Source organism: Aythya marila (genome assembly GCF_965140915.1).
Source record: "Aythya marila genome assembly, chromosome: 5".
In the NCBI taxonomy this organism is placed as follows: Eukaryota; Metazoa; Chordata; class Aves; order Anseriformes; family Anatidae; genus Aythya; species Aythya marila.
In genome coordinates this window covers 12,168,586-12,192,688 of record NC_139046.1, presented here as the reverse complement: position 1 = coordinate 12,192,688, position 24,103 = coordinate 12,168,586, and the positions used below count along the sequence as shown (strand labels likewise).

Here is a 24,103-nt window from a genome sequence, read left to right as displayed (position 1 = left end):
AAAGCATGTTTTAATGAAGGAAAAAAAAAAAACACAAAATATCTCCACTGGTGTCTTTTATTAAGTAATGCAAAATACAGTATTAATTATGACACTGCATGCATTTTAGACAATATAAATGCAAGCCTACAGAAAATGTGACAAAGAAACCCTCAATTACTTTTGAGGTAGTATACAAGGAAAAATAGGAAAGCAGAAACACAGTGGATTAAAAGAACAAAATATTGGTATCACTTTGTGCATACATTAGTCACTCATAAATACATTTGTATGAAATAACTTAAGATACAATTCCATTCTTTTTAAAAAATATACTTCTTCAAATTCACCATTCTTGTTAGTTTTGTTTTCATATGAGATTTTATGGTATTTTATCAGGTGGATTTATTTTTTTTTGTCACTGCCGTCATGATTGTACCCTTTTCCTCCAAGAGTTTAGGCACAGATGGCCTCATGCACAAAAATAAATAAGAAACCTGCTTGAAGGGAAAAGAATCCTGCTCAAATAGCTTAGGATAGTATAATAAATACCATTTTGTTTATAAAAATATTTCAGGTTTATAAAAGAGGGGAGGGGATGATCTCCCATGTGGAAAGGATGTTAAGTGAAAAGTGCTGTATAACATTTTTGGAGAGATTTTGTTTTAAACATATAGTACCATTATGAATATATATTTTATAATAATCCTGTTTCTGAGAACCTTATGTTCACTAGAAGTATCAAATGCTGTTTGCTTCCTTTTGTGTGTTGTCTTATTGCAGTTATGGAAGATGCCTAGTTCAGAAGGGTTCCATATAGTTGTGCTTTTGTAAGGCTGTCCTTCCGACTCAAGCCAGTACTTCCAGTCCGTTGAAACTGCTGCTGTTTGCTGTGAATACCCGAATGGCTTCCTTGCTCCATGGAAGACTGGTGGATTTCTGAGGCCTCCATCGAACTCTGATTGAGGGATTCTGCCGAGCTGTTGGGGCTCACGTCCACGTATTCTCTTTTCAACACTGGGCTATTTTCAATGTTTTTGCTACTGCATAACTGGACGGTGATCCTTTCATTTTTTTGGTCTCTTGATTCTTTTGTTTTGTAAGTGGGCAACTTGTCCTGCTTACAGCTAGTGCTGATGTCAATGTTCAGGCCACTGTCTGTTCTCAGGAAGCAAGAATCCACAAGTCTGCTTTGGCAGATATCATCTCCCTCTGAGCAGCTATCTGCTTTGTAGCTGGCATAGATGGGGCTTGCTCGACTGTCTCCCTTTTTAATTGGGCTGCTGTAGTACTGCTCTGAAAAACTGCAGGGCGATAGCCTGTCAGTGTTCCTGTAAGAGTATGCACCAATGTCCTCCACGCTCAATTGCCTCCATCGCCCAGGCAAGTCTTCTTCTGAAAGGTGGGTGCTCATTTTCTGATTCGCTAAAGCCTGCTGTGGTGTCATGGCTGAGAAATGAAAGGGTTCGTTTGCATAAGGAGGCAGAGTCCTAGTGAAAGTGGGCGAGTTCTCATTGTCATCAGCAAGCTCCATGTGCTGCGCAGGTTTGGACTTGGCAAACCTTGGGCTTCCCTGATGCTCGTAACCTGCAGGTGACTTTCTTTCAAAGAGTTCGTCGCGGTTGCTCATGTAGATCGCTTGCTGAGAGGCTGTCATTGTGTTGGCTTGGGCGTTCTCCTTCTCCTCAGATGTGACACTGAAGCTGGAATAAGAGCTGGAGGTCGGCAAAGAGGTAATATACTCTGGGAAGGCTTCGTGAGAGAAGCTGGAATGGAAACCATCTTCTTCGACAGTACTGTCCGTGGAGTTTTGGGACCGCAGGAACCCCACATCTTTCACTTGCGTGTCCACACTCTGCCTCCTCTCCCTCCTCCTCTCCTCAGGGCAGTAAAGGGCAGTGTCACTGCAGTAGATGTCTGACTTGTACTGGGGCCTTTGCCCAAGTTTTCCAGCAGAGTCCTGAAATTCCCTTGTAGAGGGGCTTGACAAGTGTGAAGACAAGCTGTTTGGGTCTGGTTTTTCCAGTACTTTGGCAATGACGCAAGTGGGTATGGTGTCCGCGTAAGATGTGTGGCACAAGGGGACAGAAAGGCTGCACCCATGTTTTTCCAGATGGATGCTGACTCTTTCCTGAAAGTCAGATGGCAACTGCAATACAAAGAGATGGGAGAGGGAGGGGATAGGAGAAAAAGGTGCATATCAGTTCTGGTGTCTGCTTGGGCTTATGCAACACTGATAGAGGAGTGCAGTTTATGACATTACATAGCTCACCATATATGGCTCTTTGACTAATGTGATGGCCACAATCTCTGTGCATTTCTGAAAACAAATGTAATCAAATTAATTTTATTTATTTACTTAACATTTGGAAGTCTTCATTTGCTTCCTTTCATGGAAAACACTGAAACTGAAAGGATTGCTTCCTAATTAATTCAAGTTGGATAGAAATGAACTAAGGAATGTGGTAAACAATGACCTTCAGAAGGCAGGTGGGGAATTATAGCCTACAGCAACACTTTCCAGACTGCATGTGTATGATTTGAAGTTGGTGTGTGGAGTTCTCTGCTGGGGTGAGGAAAGAAGAGGAAGAGGTCAGATATATTCTGTTCTTTTGCCTTTCTTTGAGCTTCTCTTGCATCCAGCCCAGAGCCAAATTATCTCCTGCCCTTCACTGCTGTGTTTTATAAATGATGTTATTTGAAGAGGCAGGATAGTTGGTTTCACTGACACTTACAACAGTAGTACTGGTTGCTGTGAGAGGAGTGTTTCTGTGCTGGGAGGAAGCAAATGAAACCAGGTACCTTACCCCAGAACTTGGACCCTGCTTATCAGGTTGAGCATCCTTATCAGCCTCTCAACATACCCTCCTCTTCCAGCAGCTGCAAACTTTTCTAGTTTCTTACTGCACCAACAGAAACAAGAGCTAAAACCCAAAGATGCATTTTGATTCCTGTGGTGGACCACTCAAAATTAACCCATAAATCTATTATGCATCAAAAATCATATAGTTTCTGGGGAAAGATGGGATTGGCTCTGTGGGCAGTGATTCCACCTGCCATCCTCTCATGTGCACCAGAAGAGATTGAAAGACTGCATTCTGTGGTGCAGCTCAAAAGCCCAGTAGGTAAATCTTACATAGGTATAACTAAGCATGATACTAACCGTATTTTTTCTGCTTTGCTTATTTCAAGTATTTACTGATGATCCTGTAGGAATACAAGTGACTGCTGCATGAGATCTCTCCCTCGGTATTTCTTGCTGGAAATCAAGGAACTCATGTTTGGGCTAAGTTTGTAACTGGATTTGTGACTTTGTGACAAGGTTAGCTCCCTTGATATCCATGTTTTGTGCCACTTAAGAATATAGCCCCTGAATTCTTGGCTGCACTGTACTAGGTTCTATTATTATTATTATTAACGAGAAATCAAGTTGCTCTTTACCAAATAGATAGTGGTTACTCTTCTATCCCCAATTACCACACTCCCATATTAACTTTGTTTCTCTAGAAGAGACAACCCTTTGAATATTGAGGCGGTCCCCCCTCAGCCTTTCTCTTTAGGCAAGAAGAACTCAAAGTGTCTATTGTCTCTAATGATCTAATATTATATAGAGTGTGAAGTCTCTCTTTTAGCTTAACTGGGAAGACATTAAAGTTGGTTTAATCCCCAAAATTCAGTGTATTCAGTATGGCATGCTGTTAAATGGCACTCTTGTTAGTCTGGAGTAGGATGAGAGCTTTTTCAACCAATAGAATTTCTATGTTATTTTAGAATAACCATTACGTTGATAATTATCTCATATATCTTCCACTGGAAATAAAGAGTATGATATTGCCAATCTGCTAGCAGACAGCAATATTAGTCAGAGTAAGTACGGATGGAACAAAGATTGAATAAATGGTTTGTAAAATAGGGCTGCTGTAAATTGCCATAAAAGTGACAAAATGAAATACGGTTCTTTTAATATGAAATTGTTGTATGGGTCAACTATCATTTAGTATCCTGTAACATCACTCTTTGGTCCATTTTATATACATTTTTTAGATTATGAAATGCATTAAGAAAAAGTTTTTTTGTTTTGTGATTATACTGGAAACTGAAATTACTAAAATGAGATTGCTATCACATTACTATGTTTTACTGTAGTTTGGTTTCTGGATAATATACAATACTTCAACAGGCAATAATTGTGCTTGTAAGGAATTTAGTGACTGTGACAATGCATTCACACTTGTTACATTAATAAAAACTTGGAGTTAGGAGTGAAGTCTTCCCATTTATCTAAGTGTATTACAGTCTGTGAAATTATGGGAGGTCCCATTTGTGATGGTTTTCTGCAGGTGAACAACTAAGTAACTTTAAGGTCCTAATTCTTACTAATAGGCAGGGTCCTTTTGGTATGAATAATGTGATGATGACTCCTGGATATGAGTTGCTAAGGAAAGTCAGTTACTAGGAAAAAATAACAGGATGATGGTTAATCTGGAAGTTTTATCTCAGTTCCAGGAAATCATTGCCCATTTGATTGAAGAGTATTGATCTATCTTTGTCAGTTTTGTTTAGTGCTCTTAGCTTAGAGGTGGTTTATATATTTCACATGCAATTTTGACATAATTCTGTCACAGAATCTCACAAGAGAGGCCATTTGGAGGGACAGTAACCTGATAGAACTGATAAAAGGAAAGCTTTTCTTTGCAACCTTCAACAAGTAAATATACATGAGGAAGGAGCTGTTGATTTGAGTAGGGTCCTACTTCACTAAAGACAGCCTTGTTCATGGAGATAACACTTTCTTCCCTTTAAGGAGTTTGTTTCTCATGCCTAGCTTCCTTGGAAGTGAAGATTATTAATTAAAGCTTACACCTTGGAAATCAATCATCCAGTGCTCTGGTTGCTTTACAAAAAGATATTTGTTCTGTCAGTCTATTTTAAAATTCAGGTTTATAAATTAGCTGGACTGGAAAATAGCTTCAGGAGTAAAGCTGGTTATATCAGAATCTCTGATGCCTACAGGTTGTAATTTCCCCCTTCTCCCTCTCCTCCCCAACACCAACATTTTGCAGTCCAGAGTTCTCACCACTTTGGTTTTAATAAAACCTTTACATTTCAACATGGTCAGCAGAGACCCCATTCTATTGTACAGCAGAGCTGTGGGAAAAAAGAGTACCATGAAGTTACATTACCAGCTGTGATTTGGTCAGCACCCTCCCCTGCTACACAGAATAGCAGCACCCTTCCACTTGCTTGAAGAATGAAAAAAAAAAAATCAAAACCTTAAGGGCAAAAACATTCTGGAATTGATACATGTAAAATAACTTATTTTCTATAAAACATTTATTTATCTATTTAAATATTCATCAGGTTTAGTCACATTACCTCAGAAAGTTTATGTGCCCTGTCATAATTCTTGCTGCACTGGAGCAATTGAGCAGCTAAATTGCAGTCCTTCCTATACAGCTCCTAAAAAAAAATAAAGAAAAAGAAAAGGACTGTTTTAGAATTTGACGGGGAACTTGGAAGCATACTTTAACTTTTAAAATCATTAAGATTCTGTGTTTCTTGTGTGGTGCAGAGGAGTTTGTCCCTTTGCTTTGTGAGGGTTTATAAAATTACCAGAAATTTAAAACTGTAGCTATAGAACAGTAATCTGCATTTCAAAAGATGCATACTTACCATTAGGAACTTGACTATACTGTTAACATGCATGGAGCTATGAAGGCTAAAATAAGCATGATATTTTAAGCAAAAAGGAAAATTTAAGAATTGTCAAATTTTACTGAGTGTTATCGAGATCAGCACTGAGATAGTACTTTATAAAATGATGAAAAAATCTTATGAGACTGTGGGAGAAATTCACTGTAGAAATATAAATTGTATATATTTTAAATGTCCTTTGTCCTATAAAATTTTCTTGCTGGTTCTTGGCTCCTTTCTTGTCTTCCAGAATGTAAATTCTGGAGACAAATACATTAAATCTCTCTGCAAACATTTGATGCTAAAGAACAGCATATTTTCCTTGGGTAAGAAACTATCATGAGAATTTTACAAAGGGAAAAAGAGAATTTAGCAGGCCATTTAAACTATTTTTTTATTGAATGGGTCTCACAGCCTATCTAATGTGAAGATGCAGTACAAGGATTTGCCCTTAACTCATTTTTCACCTTAATTTAATTGAATATACATGACTGTTACTGTGTCCTTCAACCAGTTTCTGGAGGTAAGTTATATGTTGCTTCTGATCAAGGTGCCATTAAAAATTAAAATTAAGTTGGCTTTACAAGTTGACTTTATAGGTGGGAATAGTTGAGACAGACAAAGCATAAATGACAGTGGATGCTAAGCCATATTAACCTGTAAAAATCAGAAAATATTTATAAGAAAAAAGTGTTAAATATGGATTTTTTTTTTTTCTGGTGCTAATATTATTTCATCGCATGTGCATTTTTGCTGTTTTACTTGTTCCTTTATGGATACATTTTCTTTGAAAAGGGCAGGCAGAAACTCTCTCTGTTTAGAAATATAATTTTAAATGTATTCTGCAATAACAGGCTCAACAAGATGTTCCTGGGAGTCTGTGAGGCATGTGGGTAAATGTATTTTTCTCATGAACATTAGTTTATTTATGTCTTCATATTCAAGGACCCTTAGAAACTTTTTCCATGTGTGTGTATCTGTCTGTGTGAACATTAAACATGCTACTTTCTGCTTTAAATGTACTGGGGAGATAGATTTCACTTATGTAGGTTTAAATTTTACGTTAGAAGACATTATCTTTATTCCTTAAAATAGATGCAGTAAGAATCCAGGAATTCAACTTAGAAGCAAAATCTGTTGCACATGCATGTGATTCTGACACATTACATGCACATTAAATGCATAATACATTGCTGTAGAATGAATAGCATAGACACGTACCCCAGGTCCCTTATGGGACACAAAAATTAAATCACTCCAAAATCCAATCCTTTCTTTAAAAGCTTTCAGGCTCTGTTTCTGTGAAGTGGTTGTCATGGAGAATACAAAAAGCATTTCTGGCACTTTATTTTTAGCTACTTTAAAAATTACTACCAAAAAAATTACATGTGATTGGGATGTGCCACATGTACATTGTTCTCAACATGTTAGGGCACACTGTGTGGCTGGACAGACTTTGTGTCTTAAATATTTACCTGGATGGTAACTAGTCACATCTGTGGCAAGAAAAAGAATAATCAGATCCTAAGCCCAAAGTGTTTTCCATTCTCTAAAATATAGTTTTGCATCAAAAGCATCATTTTATATGTTCACCAATGGAACAGGGGGAAATAAAGTTGGAGGAAGAAATACTGGCAGGATAAAAACATGTTTTCCCCAGGTGGGAATCTTCAGTTTAACATCCTCTCTTATTAGACATAGTATTATTTGATTGTTTCATAGTTCTTTATTTTAAAATTTGGAATTTATCCTTTACTTTTATTAGTGACACCACATAACGAAGGGCAGAATTTTGTCTGTGAATTGACATCAATTGTGAAGCAATAATACTTGTATTTGAGGCTTCTGTACTGTAGTGTAATATTCAGCATGGTTCACAATAATTCTGATGTCTTGGAAGAGAGTACTCTATTCCAGGTCAGTCTAATCTGCCTTTAAAAAGCTATCAATATTGAAAAAAATTATTCAGATGTGGGCTCAAACCTGACTTCATGAAGTAGATATAACGCATGAATTCTTATTATAAAAGCTTTACCATTTCTTTCACTTCCATTTTAAATATGAAATAACTCTACTGATTTCAGATGACATTAATCTGGATTTATAGGTGTGCTTCTAAAACTTGAAATTAGCCCATTGAGTTTACCAAGTTCATTTAGTTACAGATAGTGGAATTATGAAGTATCTATTGTTTCAACAGTTTCTGTAGAGATCAAAGATCATACTGTGGACTCTGTTTGCATTAGAAAATGGTTAATCACATAGGCACAATTCACATCAACAGACATGTTAATTGCATCAGACCTGTTAATTGCATGACCCCTGCTTTGATTTCGTGTGAAATATGGGAAGATGGCAATGTGTTAAAGAGTAAGCATTAACAGAAACACATCTTCTGTAGGTGATTTTTTTTACTAAGTGTCTAAGGAATGGCACAACAACTAAATGTCTGCAACTTTCCTTTCTTTGCTATCTATATTAGATTTGTCCCTGGAAAGATTTCATGAGCTCGGTTGCCAGTTGCAGACCGCATGTTCCAGCACCGTTTAATGAGATGCAGGGTGACAATCACAAAATATATACCCTGTTTCATTTCACAGAGATAGGTAAAGTGTTAAATGTGAACCATAGCTGGGGAAAACCTGTCTCCCTCTGTGATAATCTGAGTGACCAGGTTTGGTCAATCTTATTCACTACTAGCAGAGCTCTCTCATGCTGGGCAACACATGTCAGTGAGCAAATACTGAAAGATTAGAGGAACTGTGGGAAATGTCAGGTTCTACATCATGCCTAAAAGCCTTATGATGAATCCTCACTTGAGACATGTTCATGCCATACCTTGGAGCATGCACTTCTACTTGTCTGCTGTACTAGACCACTGGCAAATTCATTGTGGAAATATTTCCATTTCTTAGAATATATTTTTAATCAGGTTTTGGTTAGGCATAAGGAAAAAAAGTATCAATGAAAAGATTCACTCTAGCCCCTTAACTTTAGAAGAGTCAAAATTACAAAATGATGAGAACATCAAGCATGAACTTTAACTGTAGGTAATGTTACATTTAATGTAAACAATAAGAAATTATTCTATAATTACATAGGAAGTGCATTGCCTAATTTACTTCTGAGTATAACCTCAAGATGTCTCCATAATTAAATACTTACATTGTCTTCTGACAACTTATCTATTGTCACCTTGGCCTCTATTAAGTGATTATTGAGTGCAATTATTTCATGGCTCAAAGCCCGTTTTTCCTCTTCGTAATGTTGACCCTATGAAGAAAATGGAGTAGTCAGTATTTTTTCTGTCAGAATATTTCAGTAAAATGCCCAAAGCGTGATGTCATTCTCAAACCTAGGGAAAAGCACAACAGATCAATATCTTTTTATTTGTGTATTTATTTGCTATTTTCTCTCAGCAGATAAGGTGATGTGCTTTGAAAACATGGAGGTCAAATTAGACTCACACTAGGTACTTTCACAACAGGCTCTAGCTAGCCTGTGAAAAAGGATTCGGTTCAGCTTCAGCTGTTCCTTGTTTGATGCAAGCCAGAGTTTCTAACCTAGAAGTGACTTGTGCTGCTCTTGGCTTTTTCCACAAGAATGTTTCAGTTATGCCATTAGCTCCCATTCTCATTGGGATGGAAGAACAATGTTTAAAAAAGAAAGTGGCTGTGCCTGAGCCAATTTCTTTTTAGCTGTTGACTGTTCTGGCTGCTTTAAAAGTCCTGAATGTGGTTGTTCATTTCTCAAGATGAATGTTTGCCTGACTGCGGGGTTAGCACAGGCAGTAGCAGAATGTGACCCACTGCGGGATTATATGAAAATAATCTGATTCGAGCTTCTTTCTGCCCACCAATTTAATCTTGTTACCATAAAGATGTAACTCTTCATTATAAATGCAAAGAATTCAGCAGGAAAAGTAAAGTGCCACTGTCCCTTCCCCCTTGTGTCCCAGTTTCATATTGCATTGTTTGTTGCACCACCTCATATAAAAAAAAAAAAAAAAAAAGTAATGATCGTTTATAACCCTGCCTCTAGCTTCACATTACCAAAAAAAAGAATGGTGGGTTCTATGTGTATCTCAGATCAAGGTACTTTCCCTGTGCTCTGTGCTGTATGAGACCATGATAAAAAGGAGGCTTGCCAATTATCTGGAATGATATTTTAGAAAGCAGCTTCTCAATAACAGAAAGTAGGGTAAACTTCAATGTTCAAAGTTTTTCGTGAAACTACTCCAGTGACAAATTCACAATCTCACTTTCCATTCTAAAATTGTTAGAGTAATTTGTGAAGGATTTTCTCCATCAGGCTGATCATGTTAGGTACTGAAATTTCCCAAATGCCATATTGCCGGGGTCACACAAAAATCTTCCATCAACATATGCTCGGCATTGTCAGCTAATTGACAGCCATGGGAGCATTGTGTCTTGAAGTCTGAACGAATATCAAGGTTAATTATCCAGCTGCAAAGCACCAGACTATATTATATAAAAAAGGGTGATTAAATTGGAAGTGGCAACTCATCCTAAATCACTGTTTAAAGAAAAACACTTTCTAAAATGGTCTAAGAGAACCCATATCTTGCTTTAAACAGTGCAAATATGACTGGGGGGGTCACTGGCCTAGACTGTTTTAATATCAGCTTTTATAGGGACTGGTTGCTCCCCGCTGTTACAAGCCTGGAGCCTGGTGTAGGCTCAAACCTCTCCTGTTTTCTTCCCCTTTGATCAGTTTCCCAGTGCTCTTGCTGGCTGCCCGGGGATTCTGTCATGGAAAGCCAAAGTGTAGCTTGGAGAGCCTGCAGGAGCAGCAACCTCACTGGTTTGAACAAGACGCATGATCTTAGGGGCTATGTTTTTTAATTAGGCAGATCGACATGGTTTTATATGAGGCCCTTAACTCTCATTGATTTTAATGGGAACTAAACAGCTAGGCACTTGGTAAACCTCCTGGACATCTGTGCACCTCTAGAAATCTGTCTCCTTTGAGAGCGTGACTGAAGATTACATTTTCAAAGGTATTTAGCTGCGTAATGAGGTAGACAAGTGCTATATTGGCATCTCCAACTACCTAAATACCTGGGGAAAATGTATCCCCTCAGTTTTCTAAATTGTTTCATGCTTTTGAAGGATCCAGGTCCCCTGAGTACAGACTTAATCTTCCATATAACTTTGTATTGAAGATTTTATCAATCCTTGCATGACAAGTTGTCGTCAATGCCAGGGCAGCTGATTTGTAGGACCCCTTTTTGCTCTAAGTCTGATTTCAATGCGTGTTGCTCTTGCCTAACCAAATTGAACTTGGCTTAATATATTTTGCAGTTCAGGCAAGATTGTCCAATCTAGGATTTATAGGCTTCAGCACAGACAGGAACTCATAAAAAGGCAACAGATTTGGGCTTTGGAAACAGTATTTTCCATTGCATTAAGTAATGCTGAATTGACTGAATTATGGTTTCCTTTTATTCTAGTTACTGAAGCTTTTGGGCTGACATTTTCCAGACTTTGTATCTGACCAAGCAAGACTTAAAAATATATTTTGGATTTGTTGAACTGTAGAATTCATCTCAGTCCAAATTTATATTACATAGGCCAGGAGCTAGACACCAAAGTTACAGCCATCTCATTCATGCTGTGGAGGATTGGGAATGAGAAAGAAAGGCTAGTCTCAAGCTTTCTTCACCAGTTTCTGTTAGCATCTTTCTCTTAAAATCAGTGTTGTTGACATGAGCAAGGAGCAGTTTGCCCCACTGTGGCAAAACGAGGTGGACAGCACCCTGAAAGGCTTTTCTGTATTGACCACATATTCTGTGTCCCCATTTTTGAAAGTTCAGGGCTTCAGCCAGATATGACTGTGGTGCAGTTTTGGCAACAACAGAGCAGAGGCTTAACTCTGAGACCAGCTTGAGGAAAACAGTGCAGCTGGAAGATGTGGCATGGTAGTGCTGGATAACTGCATTAAAAGGATTGCTGGGTACTGGCAAGTGCAACTTTGAGCTCTCCAGTTGCAGTCGGGTGATCATTTTTCCAGCAGTGAGTATAAATGACGGAGTGGGCTGGAAGGAGGAGAGCCATCATAATATCCATGCCACGATTACAAGTTACAAATAGAGATGCTTATTTTATTTATAGCCACCTTCTGCAGACCCCTCTGTGCCTGGCATCTCCTAGATGCTTTCTTCTCCTGCTCATCCACAGTGCTGGTGGCCTCTCCTCTCTCTCCTTTTGGCAGAGCTTTCTGTTCTGCAGGTGCTAAAAACCTACCTCCTAAAACTCAGTAACAGATCAAGTTAATGGGGTTATTGATATGCCAACAGCTTGCAGCTGGGCTGAGGGCTCCTGAAGCTTGATCCAAAATGCTGTGCATCTTTGTTCAGGAATTTTTGTTGAGTCAGCTCAATGTGTCTTGCCCTGGCCTCCTCCCCTGGCGCAGAGCCAACCTAAAAGAGTACAGTGCATGGTGTCTGACTAATTTGCCAGAACTGCAATCATGTGCCCATGTCTGAGTCAGACCAAATTAGTACTGCTGGATGACTCCAGAGGTGCACAGTGCTGATATTAATGTTGGGTGATGCTCATGGTCATTGCTCCTAGCCCAAATTTAGCATGGGCCTCACTGCCTCCTACTCAGATCCCTGCTGATGAAGGAATTGGGTACCTACTCTTTCCAAGGGGATCTGGAACCTTCTCTATCTATTAATATTTGTCTATGACAATTGCAATATCTCTCATATCTTCACAGATCCACAAAAATGTAAGGTGTGACTTTCAAAGCTCCCTGGTATTGTATGGTTCCTGTGCCTGTTATTATGAGTGGGGTAAAAAGAGTTTTGATAGGCTGATATAGCATGAAATACTTAACAGATAAGAGCATTTTGGTATGTGACAAAATCTGGATGAAAAGATCTGCTCAAAGCTTTTCTTATGTATTAGGGCATCAACGAAGATGCCTACTCTAGTCCTACAGCACAGACGGATAAAATGTAATAAAGTTGGTTGTCTCTCTGGTAATGTTTTACTTTCCCTTCAGTGCTTTCCTGTGTTCCAGCAGCTGGAGGGTGTCCTACTGTAAAGTGGTGTCAGCTTCCTGGTCAGGGCTAGGCTGCGTACTTTGCTGTCCTGTGGGAGCTGTGAGATGTGTACAGACCTTTAGAAATCAGTCTCAGTTTTGCAAATGAGCAGTGCTGCTCTGTGGAAATGTCAGCCTTCTCAAACATGGCAAAGTAAATCTGTTCTTGATGTTCCTGTAAGAAACATTTCAACGGATAGCATTTCAATGCTGTCATGAGAATAACGTCATGGTAGCAATAACCATCAGGACAGACCAGCATCATTCCTTTGGAAATGCCTCTTAATAAATGACACCTGAATGACAGAAAGAAAGAGGGAGAGAGACTTGATCTGTTACAAATACCACCACCAAAGTGGCACTGTTATCCCATCCCGAGTGCCTGGACAGAGGTTTACCCCAATACAGGCAGAACCTTGTTCTCTCTCTCTCTTTCCTTTTTTTTTTTTTTTTTTTTTTTTTTTTCCCTCTTTTCTTCATTGCTGTGATTTTCCAGGAGAAAGGCAGCACTTGCACAGGAGAAATTCCCCACCCTCAATGCTGTTATTTCACTGTTTTTCTCAGAGAGCTCCAGTTGCGATCTTTTCACTATAAATATTAATAGGTGCTGTAAGGTATCTGCTAAGCAGCTACAATGTATTTCCTGTTATTCTGTTGATCTTAGTTGGTGGACAAGTGTTTTGGGGATGTATTTTCAAAACAAGGTCTATATATTTTATGGCCATATTTTATATTCCGTTTGAAATCATCCCATGAAGAACAAAACAGAGAAGTTGAGAAGCGGAGACACAAACTGGTAGGAGTGGCTGACACTCCAGAGGGTTGTGCTACCATCCAGCGAGACCTGGATGGGATGAAGAAATGAACTGTAACCACATGAAGTCCAACCAGGGGAAGTGCAAAGTCCTGCACCAGGACAGGAACAAGGCCAGGTAACCATGCTGGGGGCCACCCAGCTGGAAGGCAGCTCTGCAGAAAATAATTCAGGAGTCCTGCTGGGTACCAAGATGAACATGATTCAGTAACGTGTCCTTGCCACAAAAAAAGACTAACATTATCCTGGGTTGTGAGCTGTTCAAGAGGGGTGATCCTTCCCCTCTGCTCAGCACTGGTGAGGCCACAGCTGGAGTACTGTGTCTAGTTCTGATCACCACCAGTACAAGAAAGATGTGAAGCTACCAGAAGGAGTCCAGCAAAGGGCCACAAAAAAATGATTAAGGACCTGAAGCATCTCTCCTATGAGAAAAAGCTGAGAGAGCTGTGACTGCTCAGCCTAGATGTGAGAAGTCTTGGGGGGAATTTGTCTATGTGTATGAAGGGACCCAGGCTCATTTCAGTGACAGAACAAGAGGCAATGGGCACAAACTGAAACATGAGAGATACCTTCTGAAGATTGGGAAGCTCTTCTGTACTCTGCAGGTGACGGAGTACTGACACAGGTTGCCCAGAGAGGTTGTGCAGTCTCCTTCCTTGGAGATCTCCAAAAGCCACCTGGACGTGGTCCTGGGCAGCCTGCTCTGGGTGGCCCTGTTTGAGCAGGGGCTGGACCAAGTGGCCTCCAGAGGTCCCTGCCAACCTCAACCACTTTGTGATTTTGGTAAGCAATTATGGCTACCACACCTCACATGACTGCTGTGATAACCACCATAGAGCATTTGTGGTTGTTATAGTACTTGGTATTTTAATATCCTATTAAAAGCAAATACTGACATCTGCCATAGAAGAAAATGCTTCTGTTGTAATGCAGAGGAGATTTAATATATAATTAATACATCCTTAGGTCCTAATAAAATAGTGAATAAGTATGTATTGAATATAATACAAAGTCACTTTCTCTCTGCTATTCTGTCAAGACTTCAAAGAGACCTCAGGTTAGACTTGGTGCATGTGAATGCATGTCTGTCAGTAGAGCAGCATCTAATTATTATTAATAATTACGCTAATAACAAGGGATGAAAGTGTGATAGCTATCAGAAAGAAAGGGCACCTAGATGCTCAGTACATTCTCAGTGATTGTTCAATGACAGTATCTCAATGATGAGTGAGGATGAATTTACTTTATAGCATCTGTCAGTGTACCTCTTATATCATAGTGAGTTATAAAAGCAGTCATCCCTTGGACAACTGGAGGCTGGGAGAGTACACAGTAGTCTCTCCCACCAGGTGTGGAAACTTTTCACTGTTGCAGAAGATAATAGTGTAGCTTAGTTAAAGCTCATATGAACTCTTCTTTCCATCCAGGTGTGTCACAGTTCCTTCTGAGCAAGGCACAGTTTGAAATAGTGTTTGAACCAAGGGACCTCTTAGCTTGCTGGCAGTCTTAAATAGAAACCAGGGTGGTGGAGGGATGACTAGTCCAGGGGCATATCTGACAAAGTAAACAAAACAAGCATGAGAAAATTGTGGTGGAAATAAAACCTTTTTTTTTTTTTTTTTTTTCTTTCTTCTTTTTCTGTTATAACTCCTTAAGTTAGCAGCTGTTCTATATGCAATGCTTCCCCATAGACCATATGCATGACATATGTTTTTCCAATTGGCTCATAAAAAAGCAAAATATGGTTTAGATTTGCAGATATGACTGGATATTCTCTGCAGCAATTCATAATATTAAGCATTACTGCATGTTAGTTTCTGCTCTGCAGATCCTGTTATGACAGATTACATGTTTGTGTACGTGCATGTTTATTGATGCTTTGGAGCTACATGAGTTTGTGTGTGAGTTCAGAGCCCAGCTATAGATATCCCCTACTCACATGCACTTACACCTAGGGGCAGAAACTGTAATGAAAACTGTGAGCTGACAAGATGAGAACAAGAAAAAAGAACAGTAAAATAGTTTTCAAAATGATCAAATTGTGCCAGCTGAAGCCAGTTCATGACTTGAACCTCGGGGTGTAAGTATTTTGATACTGACCATTGCTTGCTAACACCATTCAATGTCTCTTGCATTTTTTTAACTACTTTGCATAATAATCTTATTTTGGTTTAATGGCAAAATAAGTATATAAAGGAGCTATTTTCTTACAGACTTACTGAATCCATGAGTCTGTTTAAGAATGTGCATGTTTATGAGCAACTAGAGAAAAAGAGCCAAATGTTTTGCTAATTTATTAGGTAATTCTTTGTCGAGTTACAAACAAAACTGCAGGAATGTGTAGGGTCTTATGCAGAGTTGGTGGCAGCACCCTGAGTGTGTTTCAGGATGTGCCACTGCTTCATCTTTGCTTCCCACTGAAATAATCCCCAGAACACTCATCCTTGTCTCAACACCTCTTCATAATGCTAATAAAGCCTGGCTTTCAGGAAAGCTGTTACAGTATGGTAAGGAGTAATGACTAATTCATTATATTTATTCTATGGTATGTTAGATATTTATTGAAAGTGATTTTCTGTTTCAAAGCACAGGCAAGGCTGCATTCTTCAGAGACAAATTTATGACATTAAGGGTTTTAAAATTCTCACTTTCCTGGGAAGGACAGAAAAAATACATTGTTGATGTATCTCTTGCCTGAGGCCTTACCTGTTGCAAAAATGCATGTCATGTTGGAGTTCTTCCACTCAGAGAAGATAGTGGCAAGAGCATTCCAGCATGACAGGCCCTTCTTATGACGAACACATAAGAAAAGGGAAACGACAGCTTAAGTTGGCTCAGAAAGGGTCTAGATTGTATGCTGCTGCCATAGCTTAGGTTATTTTGATTTTGTAATTTTATGTAGGAGATAATCAACATAATTAAAAAGGATTATATAATCATAGTGAAATGAAAGGGAATGGAAGATTCAGCTGAGCTACTGGTAAGGAACAAAACAATTTGCAAAGAGAAAAAGAATTGGTATGTGAATGGGTAGAAAAGGATAAGTACCATAACTTCAGATCACACCAGGTAGGCTCACCAGGCTTGGAGCTTGAAGCTGTCACTCTAATGACTGTTTAGTGCTCAAAGTTTCTAGCCACACAGGTTCATCTGTGGAAATGGAGAAATTACTGGAGACAGGATATTGCTTAGACTCTACTTAAATGGACTGGGAAGAGAAAGATGTGTTAATGTCTCTGAGTAAAAAGTAAAATGGCCCGGGAAAGAAAATGTGGAATTCTGGAATTTGGAATCTTATATTTATTCATATTATTTGCAGATAATTTTAATATGTAAATACATTCTAATTGGAGTTAACTACCTAAGCAAGGGCAATTTCCCAACCTAGCAACAAAACTAAGACTAGACTATTTACAGTACTTTGCTCTTTAATACTTTGTTCTGCTCTAGGAATTTTTAAATTTACATTTCCTGCCACCTTTTGACATCTTTTCTTAATAATTAGGTAGGTAAAATAAAAATGAATGTAATTGCTGTCTTAAAATAACTGTTTAGCTAAATGCTCTCTCTTGGGAGTTAACATAATTCCCTCTCAGAAAAGCTTGCTCTGACTGATCACACTCCTGTGGCAAGGCTGAATAGGCTCTGTAGGTTTATACTTGAGCTCGAGTGCTCAAATCTGTTCTTGTAGTGCAGATCCAGAATTGCATCCAAGTCCTGCTCTGTGGTGCCTGGCCAGCTCAGGGCCAGCTGCAACAGCCTGCTTGCAGGCTGCCCTGCTCTCCCTGCAGTGCTTGCATGAGAGGGAATCATGGTAATCAATGTAGTGGTCTTATTGCTGTTATTTCTATCATTTAGGTTTCTGTCTCTTGAATACCCCAGTTCATGTTTAGGGCTGTCCCTTTTGTTGAAATGGATCCTTATAAACATGTCAACATACAATATGTATATGTCCTATATAAACTTCTTTTTTAATCTTTTAAAATTATTTAACCTACATTGAAACATCAGCTGAGATATTGATTAGAAAGATTTGGTAAACTGGGTGAAAAATTGCAAATGCAGTACAGAGAATGGTCATAATGTACTTGAGTCTCTTCTGTGTGACTTAGCCTCTAATGTTTTATCAAAAAATATCTCTGCTATTTACTATGTAAAATCTCATGTTGGGTAAAGATACTTATTTCCCCCCTCCCTCCAATCAACCCCAGCTCCTTGATAACATTGTGAGGAAATCCCCATAATGTGTTTTCAAGTCAAAGGAGGGGAAGTTTATTAAAGTAAAATGCTTTGTTCAAATATCCAACACAGACCTTGCTAAAGAGGTCTTTTTGGCAGCATTCCAATTTGAACTGCCATAACCAAGTATAGTTATACTGGGCAGGGATTCTTTATCCGGGAGTGCAGTGGTAGGACAAGTAGTAATGACTTTAAATTAAAGAGGGTAGACTTAGATTAGATATAAGGAAGAAACTCTTTACTAAGAGGGTGGTGAGGCACTGGGACAGGTTGCACAGAGAAGTTCTGCCTGCCCCATCCCTGGAAGTGTTTAAGGCCAGGCTGGATGGGGCTTTGGGCAACCAGGACTGGTGGGAGGTGTCCCTGCCCATGGCAGGGGGGTTGGAACTGGATGGTCTTTAAGGTCCCTTGCAACCCAAATCATTCTGTGATTCTATTAAATAAATAATGTGAAAAACAGTCTAAAAGATAAAAGAGTCATAGTATAATTTGCCTGAGCAAAAAAAGAGACTTTTTCTTCCAGTCCATCTAATATGTTACTCAAATCTCCTCTGCCTCCTAACAAAGCTTTCTGCACAAACCATCACATTCTGCAAAACCACCACTGTTTTGGTGGTGGTTGATGTAGTGCTTTCTGACATGGTTTTAGCTGCAGAATTGCTGAGAATCCGTGGCTGGAGTGACAGGCAGGCGCGTGCAAGAGCACATGACAGAAGTTTGCTGCTTGATGTGATGACATGAGGCTTTGCTAGCTATAGTCACATCTGATCCTTGTAGTGGGGCCACTGTTTTTGCTGCCTTGTGTTTCAGGAATAAACTCTATTTGTATAAGGAAAGACTGCAGAATGGGTCACTCAGAGTACTTATAAAGGTTTACTATAAAGGAAGTGCAACATTTCCTTTCCATCTGACTGCTGGAACAAAATCCAAGAAAAATTAAATAAGAATACATCTTTATGAAAGGATCTGCTCCTCCAAGCAGACAGGAAACCCACTGCTGTATGCTCTTTACATTGCTGTTCAGGGTGGTCACTTGAACTGTTGTCTCCAGAGTTTGTATAGATAAGAGAGACTCTACTTTTTGGTCAAAAGAGATGTCACACCATTTTTCCATGTCGTAACTGGATTGCCACATGGATCGCCTATCTTACTTGAGTTGACTATGCTGTCCTCTGCTATTTCAGAGCTATGCAGTGCCCCATCCAACTGTGCTGGCACAACTTTGTTGCCATACTACAAGCAAGAGTGGTGAAAAATTACCACTTAAAATGGAATACAAACCAAAAAATCCCCACTTTGTTTCAGAGGGAGGTCTTTTAAGCTGTCTTTGCCACCAAGGAATGAGTACATGGAGTCAATATATTTGGTACTTCTTGTGGCATTCAGAAATCTGGCCCACTGTCTGAATATTTTCCTTAGTCTCTCAAGATTAAATTTTCTTTTTACCCTAGAGCTTTGCAAAAATTTAAACACTGTGATTTTTTGATGTCATTTATCATAGCTATTCATATAGCTCCTAATAATATTGTCTCTAAGGTATTATTTTCACAGCAGCTTATAAATATTAATATTCTCTTCAGGAAGGCTAAGGCAGGCCTTCCCTTATTTATAAGTCTAGAATGCTATTGTCCAAGTACAAGCCAGTCAGCTGCCTGCCTTCCTTTAATCAGCTCAGAGATTTTTTCAAAGCATGATTTCTTCATTGTGTAGTGATTGTTTTGAGAATTGTCAGAGAACAGCTCTCCAACCGTACCTGTTTCTCTCCTCTGGCTGTTGGAATTGCTAAGGGTGAAAATGGTTCAGACATGTACATGCTAAATAGACATCTAGCTTTTAGATACATAAAACTAGGTAAAATGAAGCTTTATTAGCTAGGTGCCATATGAATCCTATTTGATAGGGGTGAGAGCTTATCTCCCAAGATAGAGGAGAGAGTCCTTATCTCCCAAGAGGTAACTCCTTTAGCTCATGGCAGGATCACTTCTCTGGGTCTGTAACTGCCCTTGGGGGGCAGTGTGAGGGTAACATGCACCTCACGTGAATTTAGATGAGACAGGTTTACAGTAAGTTGATTTGAAATTACTTTATGCCATATTGGTTTTGGTGAGAAAACCTCAAGAAATGGAGCATGTGCTAGTTCCCTGGAAAACAGCAGCTCTGTGCCTCTGCATTTGCAAACACATTGCTCTTCCCCAATTGAATCAGTCAAATCAGCTGAAATCAGTGTAGTCATCCTTCTTGTTTAGTCTGATTAAAAGCTATCTGATATTTGGTATTGCCTCCATGTGAAGACATTTATACAAGTCAGTCTCTTCTTGCCACACTAGTGAGCTTTTTTTAGTCTGTTGCTGAACCAGCTTCTTTACTTCTCAATCTTACTTTTCAGTTGTCAGTCAGTTTGAGTGATTTTCAACACCCTTTTAATAAATTAAATAGCTGAACTTCATCCGCTGTCTTCAATCACTTCAATCACTTTTTTCATGGTTGTACAAATACTATGTTTTTTTTTTTTTTTTTTTTTTTTTTTCTCTGTTACGGGAAACTGCTGGGAGCTCATGTTTAATTGTTCAATCAGTCTGACTTTCAGAGTTACTGACCTTTCCTGTCATTGCTTTCCAGAATACAGTGCCCTCCTTTTGACTCCCCTTCCCTGTTTTTTGGATATGGCCTGCAGAGACATTTCATAGATTTTGTGCTTCTGATTGTCCATGGAAAACACATTTTGACTGAATGGGCACAGCAAATGAAAGGTACAGGTCATTCTGCATGATTTACTTATCACTATTTAACAATGTGCTTAATCCTTATCTCACTTTATCAGCTATTATTACATTTTTACTTTTAGGATACAGTTGAAAAACATTGATTAATGCTGAGAATTCTTAAAAGACTTTATCATAATGGAAATACACCAGTGCTTCCTATTTTTTGAGGTGACTTTTAAAAATTTCGCAGCCCATCTACTGAAGGCTTTTGCTGTTGCATGATGTAGTTTTTAGTGAGAATCCTCTAAGTGGTACTTGCCATGTCTTACCCAAGTTCAAATATATCTACTTGATTGACTTTGCTAAAAAGAGTGTGATTTATTTAACAATTTTTCATATAAAACATCTGGGCTTCCATTATTTATACCCTCGTGATTTAATTTTCCAGTAGCTGAACCTCATATAAAATCACTTTATGTTTTGTTTAACCTCTATTTACCTTGTTCTGTATTTGACCTCTTAGATATTGGTACAGACAAACATTTTTTTTTCAACTACTATCCCAACATTCAAGACTCAATGAAAATAAACATCAGCTGAAGACATTAATATGTATTTTTAATTCAGTTTGGAATAAAAAGCTGATAATCTGCTCAGCTAGTTGTTTTAGTGGAAGCTTGTGTAGGCTGCTATTTTTAAAAAATATATCCTTTTGTGAGCATTCCCTAAGATGTATTGCTTGACATTGTCCGTAGTTTCCATTGAACTTGGAAGTTGGATTGCAATCAGCTTAAAACAAAGAATGACACAAGAGTTCTGCCTCCTGCTGAGAGCAGCTGAGCGAAGAGGGGAAGATGCTTAGACACTCTTTGGCCCGTGTCGCAAGGCAAGGACTTGAAGTGGCGTGAAATGCCCCACTATGTCATGAGACATCTTCTGGCACAGGCAGCAAAAGCCCCAGGGAACCTGTGACAGTGGCCTTGCAAGGCTGCTGTAAGAAGCACCTGACAGTGATTGTGTAGTCAGCAGGGAGCTGAGTCATATTTGGACACCACAGGGCCACTGAGACAAAATGATGTGGGGAGGGATGGAATGGACTCTGCTCAGGATTGTTGTCCCTGGGCTTCCAGTTACCCTAAGGATTTAGTACATCTCTGAGCAGTATACACAGTGATTTTGAAAAATTCTTTTTCATCACTGACAGAAACTTTGTAATGAGCATTCGGTCTCACCTTAACATACAAGATCCCTTTTTTCTACTGTGCTGTTTGTTTGACATCTCTCTGAAAGTTAATTAGTGCTTATAACTGATTAATGTACTTTCAGAGACATTTCTCTAGGAAAAAAAAAAAAAAAAAGGACACCCCATCCCCCTCAATAAAAAAACAGACACCACCACCAAAGAAACCACATTAAAACAAATTGTTTTCAATGTGTTCATTTGGTGATTTGTTCTCTTCTCTAAGGGATTGTCCTTCAGTCATGGATGCTGAAATCATTGGACAGCAATGTTCTTTCTGCCAAGGGAGTATGAAAAGCCCTCAGAGCCTGGTATGTAAACTGTCCTCTGACACTTAGAAAATGAGATTTAGATGCCTTAACCAAATCCTCTCTCACCGTGAAGAATAAGATCTTATTGGCTTATGTGAAAGGTAGAAACTGGGCAGGCTGTTAGTCCCCTGAACCAGTCAGAAAAAGAAGAAAAATGAAAAGACTTGTGCTTAGGATCAGTGCTGCTTGATCTTAGAAAAGAACTTTAGGGGGACTCTTTTTTTTTTTTTTTTTTTTTTTTTTAAATCCATAAAGTTTGGGAAAGGAGAATTCCCATACAAATTTGAAGGCTGGAGGCAAGACCCCAAAAGCACTACTCCAGACAACTCCCTATTCTTCTCCAGTCTCTATCCTGCTCTTTCCTGCTTTCATTCCCATTCCTTTCACCTTCCACCTCACGTGTTGAACAAAAGTATTTCTATGGGAATAATTTTAAAGACTTTTTTCATCTAATTAGTCTGACTTCATCTTAAAGTCTTGGTTTGTGACTATTGGCTTTTGTTTTCCTTGCATTTTCACATTGTTCTACTTAAAGGATGGATATATCATCTACATGACCTGGTACATTGCATGTACTAGTCTTCAAAATTGACATCTAATTTACTTGTCCTTTTCAAAGACTTCCTGTTTTATTTTATTTGTTTTACTTTACTTTACGAATAGAGGTATAATTTGGCTTTCAGCTACCAAATTCTGTTTACTGAGAGAAATAGTGCTAATGTGGAAGGACATTGAAGAGCTGTGTTGACTCTCATTAGTGATAATAAATTTGTGTCAAGTTGCTAGACAAAATTTCTGATTGTCAAAAGGGCTCTTTTATCTTAAAATTTTTAGCTGTAGCTTTTAATCTTAACAAATACCCTGTTCTGCTCTATCACTCCAGAAAAATAATACTGTCCCCATGCGTGAATATATTTGAGGCAAATAAGAGGCCAAACGCCAGGTAACCTGACAGATAGACAACAATGTTGGATGTCTCTGCTCTAGTCCCAGAAGTCATAGGAGTCATTCTTAAAATTGAGGAGGTCAAGTTCTGGATCAAAGCTTATTTATTTCCTCTTCTCTAACCTTCTATGATAAGGAAAACTCTTGACATGCTCCAGAATCTAGCTTCAGTAAATGGCTTAAAGCGATCAGCAGAAGTACAGCACGGTTCCCTCTCGATTTACCTGCTATAGCTGTAGGAAAAAAAAAATACCTTAATACAGGCATTTTGAAATATGTTAAAGTATAATTTAGTACAGGTAAGTAGGAAATAATGAACTCTTATTCTTGGCAGTGGAAGTCCTATCTAAACTTCCTAACAGCCTGTGCTCCTTGTGGTGATAAAACAAGGCACTCTTGGGAGGTAGGTACAGAAACATTTCCTACTGCTCTGGCATGATTTCAAAGTCCATATTTTTCTAGCAGATTAAACATGGGAGGTTGATTCTAAGCAATGTCTTAATTGCCATTTGATAGCTAGGAAAAATGCAACTTAAGAGCTGGCATGAGGTGTCACATCAGATTTTAGGTCCTCTAGATCTGTCTTGTGTGAAAAGAGCTAGGCATTCATGAATAATGTGGCCAACCCAGTCAAAGCAACATGTTTTTTTTATAGGTTTTCCATGCCAGCAAAAAGACCAATGTGGTTCACTCATCTGATCCATCTAGCTCATGCTGTAAACATTTCAATTAGCAATTTCCATGTTTGAAGAATCATTATTATTTTTATTGGTAACTGTCTGAATATCCTTCAGAAAGCTGGCTAACCTTTCATGGGATGCTTGTTGGCTAGCTGAAGAAGGCTGAGTCTGTGCTTGCCCCCTGTGTGCCCTGGAGCAGAACAAACCATGCCAGAGGTGTCTCATTGCTCCACATAGCTGAAGGTCACTAACAGAGCAGCCTGTCTGCTCCTTGGTTTTGGCATTTTGTGCAAGCTTTTAACTGTGGTGGGCTGCTCTGAATGGCTACAGGAGTCTGTCTGGTCTTCCTTGGGAAAGCCTTGACAGCAGTCAGCTCTCTTCAGCCTCAGTGAGAAGAAGCCCGGAGTCAGGGAATTGACATGAGA

At 39.0% G+C, this 24,103-nt stretch overlaps 1 protein-coding gene across 1 annotated transcript in view; it reads right to left on the bottom strand.

Moving 5' to 3' along the window:
• Window positions 1–312: 312 nt before the first annotated feature.
• BEGAIN (brain enriched guanylate kinase associated) overlaps window positions 313–24,103 on the bottom strand; it is a gene marked incomplete at its 5' end in the record, with an annotated part of 154,841 nt that continues 131,050 nt past the window's right edge. Inside the window, 3 exons of the mRNA XM_082761192.1 lie at window positions 313–2,128; window positions 5,356–5,439; window positions 8,839–8,946. Of these exons, the coding sequence (XP_082617318.1) occupies window positions 776–2,128; window positions 5,356–5,439; window positions 8,839–8,946 (1,545 nt within the window). The 3' untranslated portion in view covers window positions 313–775. The remainder of the gene's footprint in view (window positions 2,129–5,355; window positions 5,440–8,838; window positions 8,947–24,103) is intronic.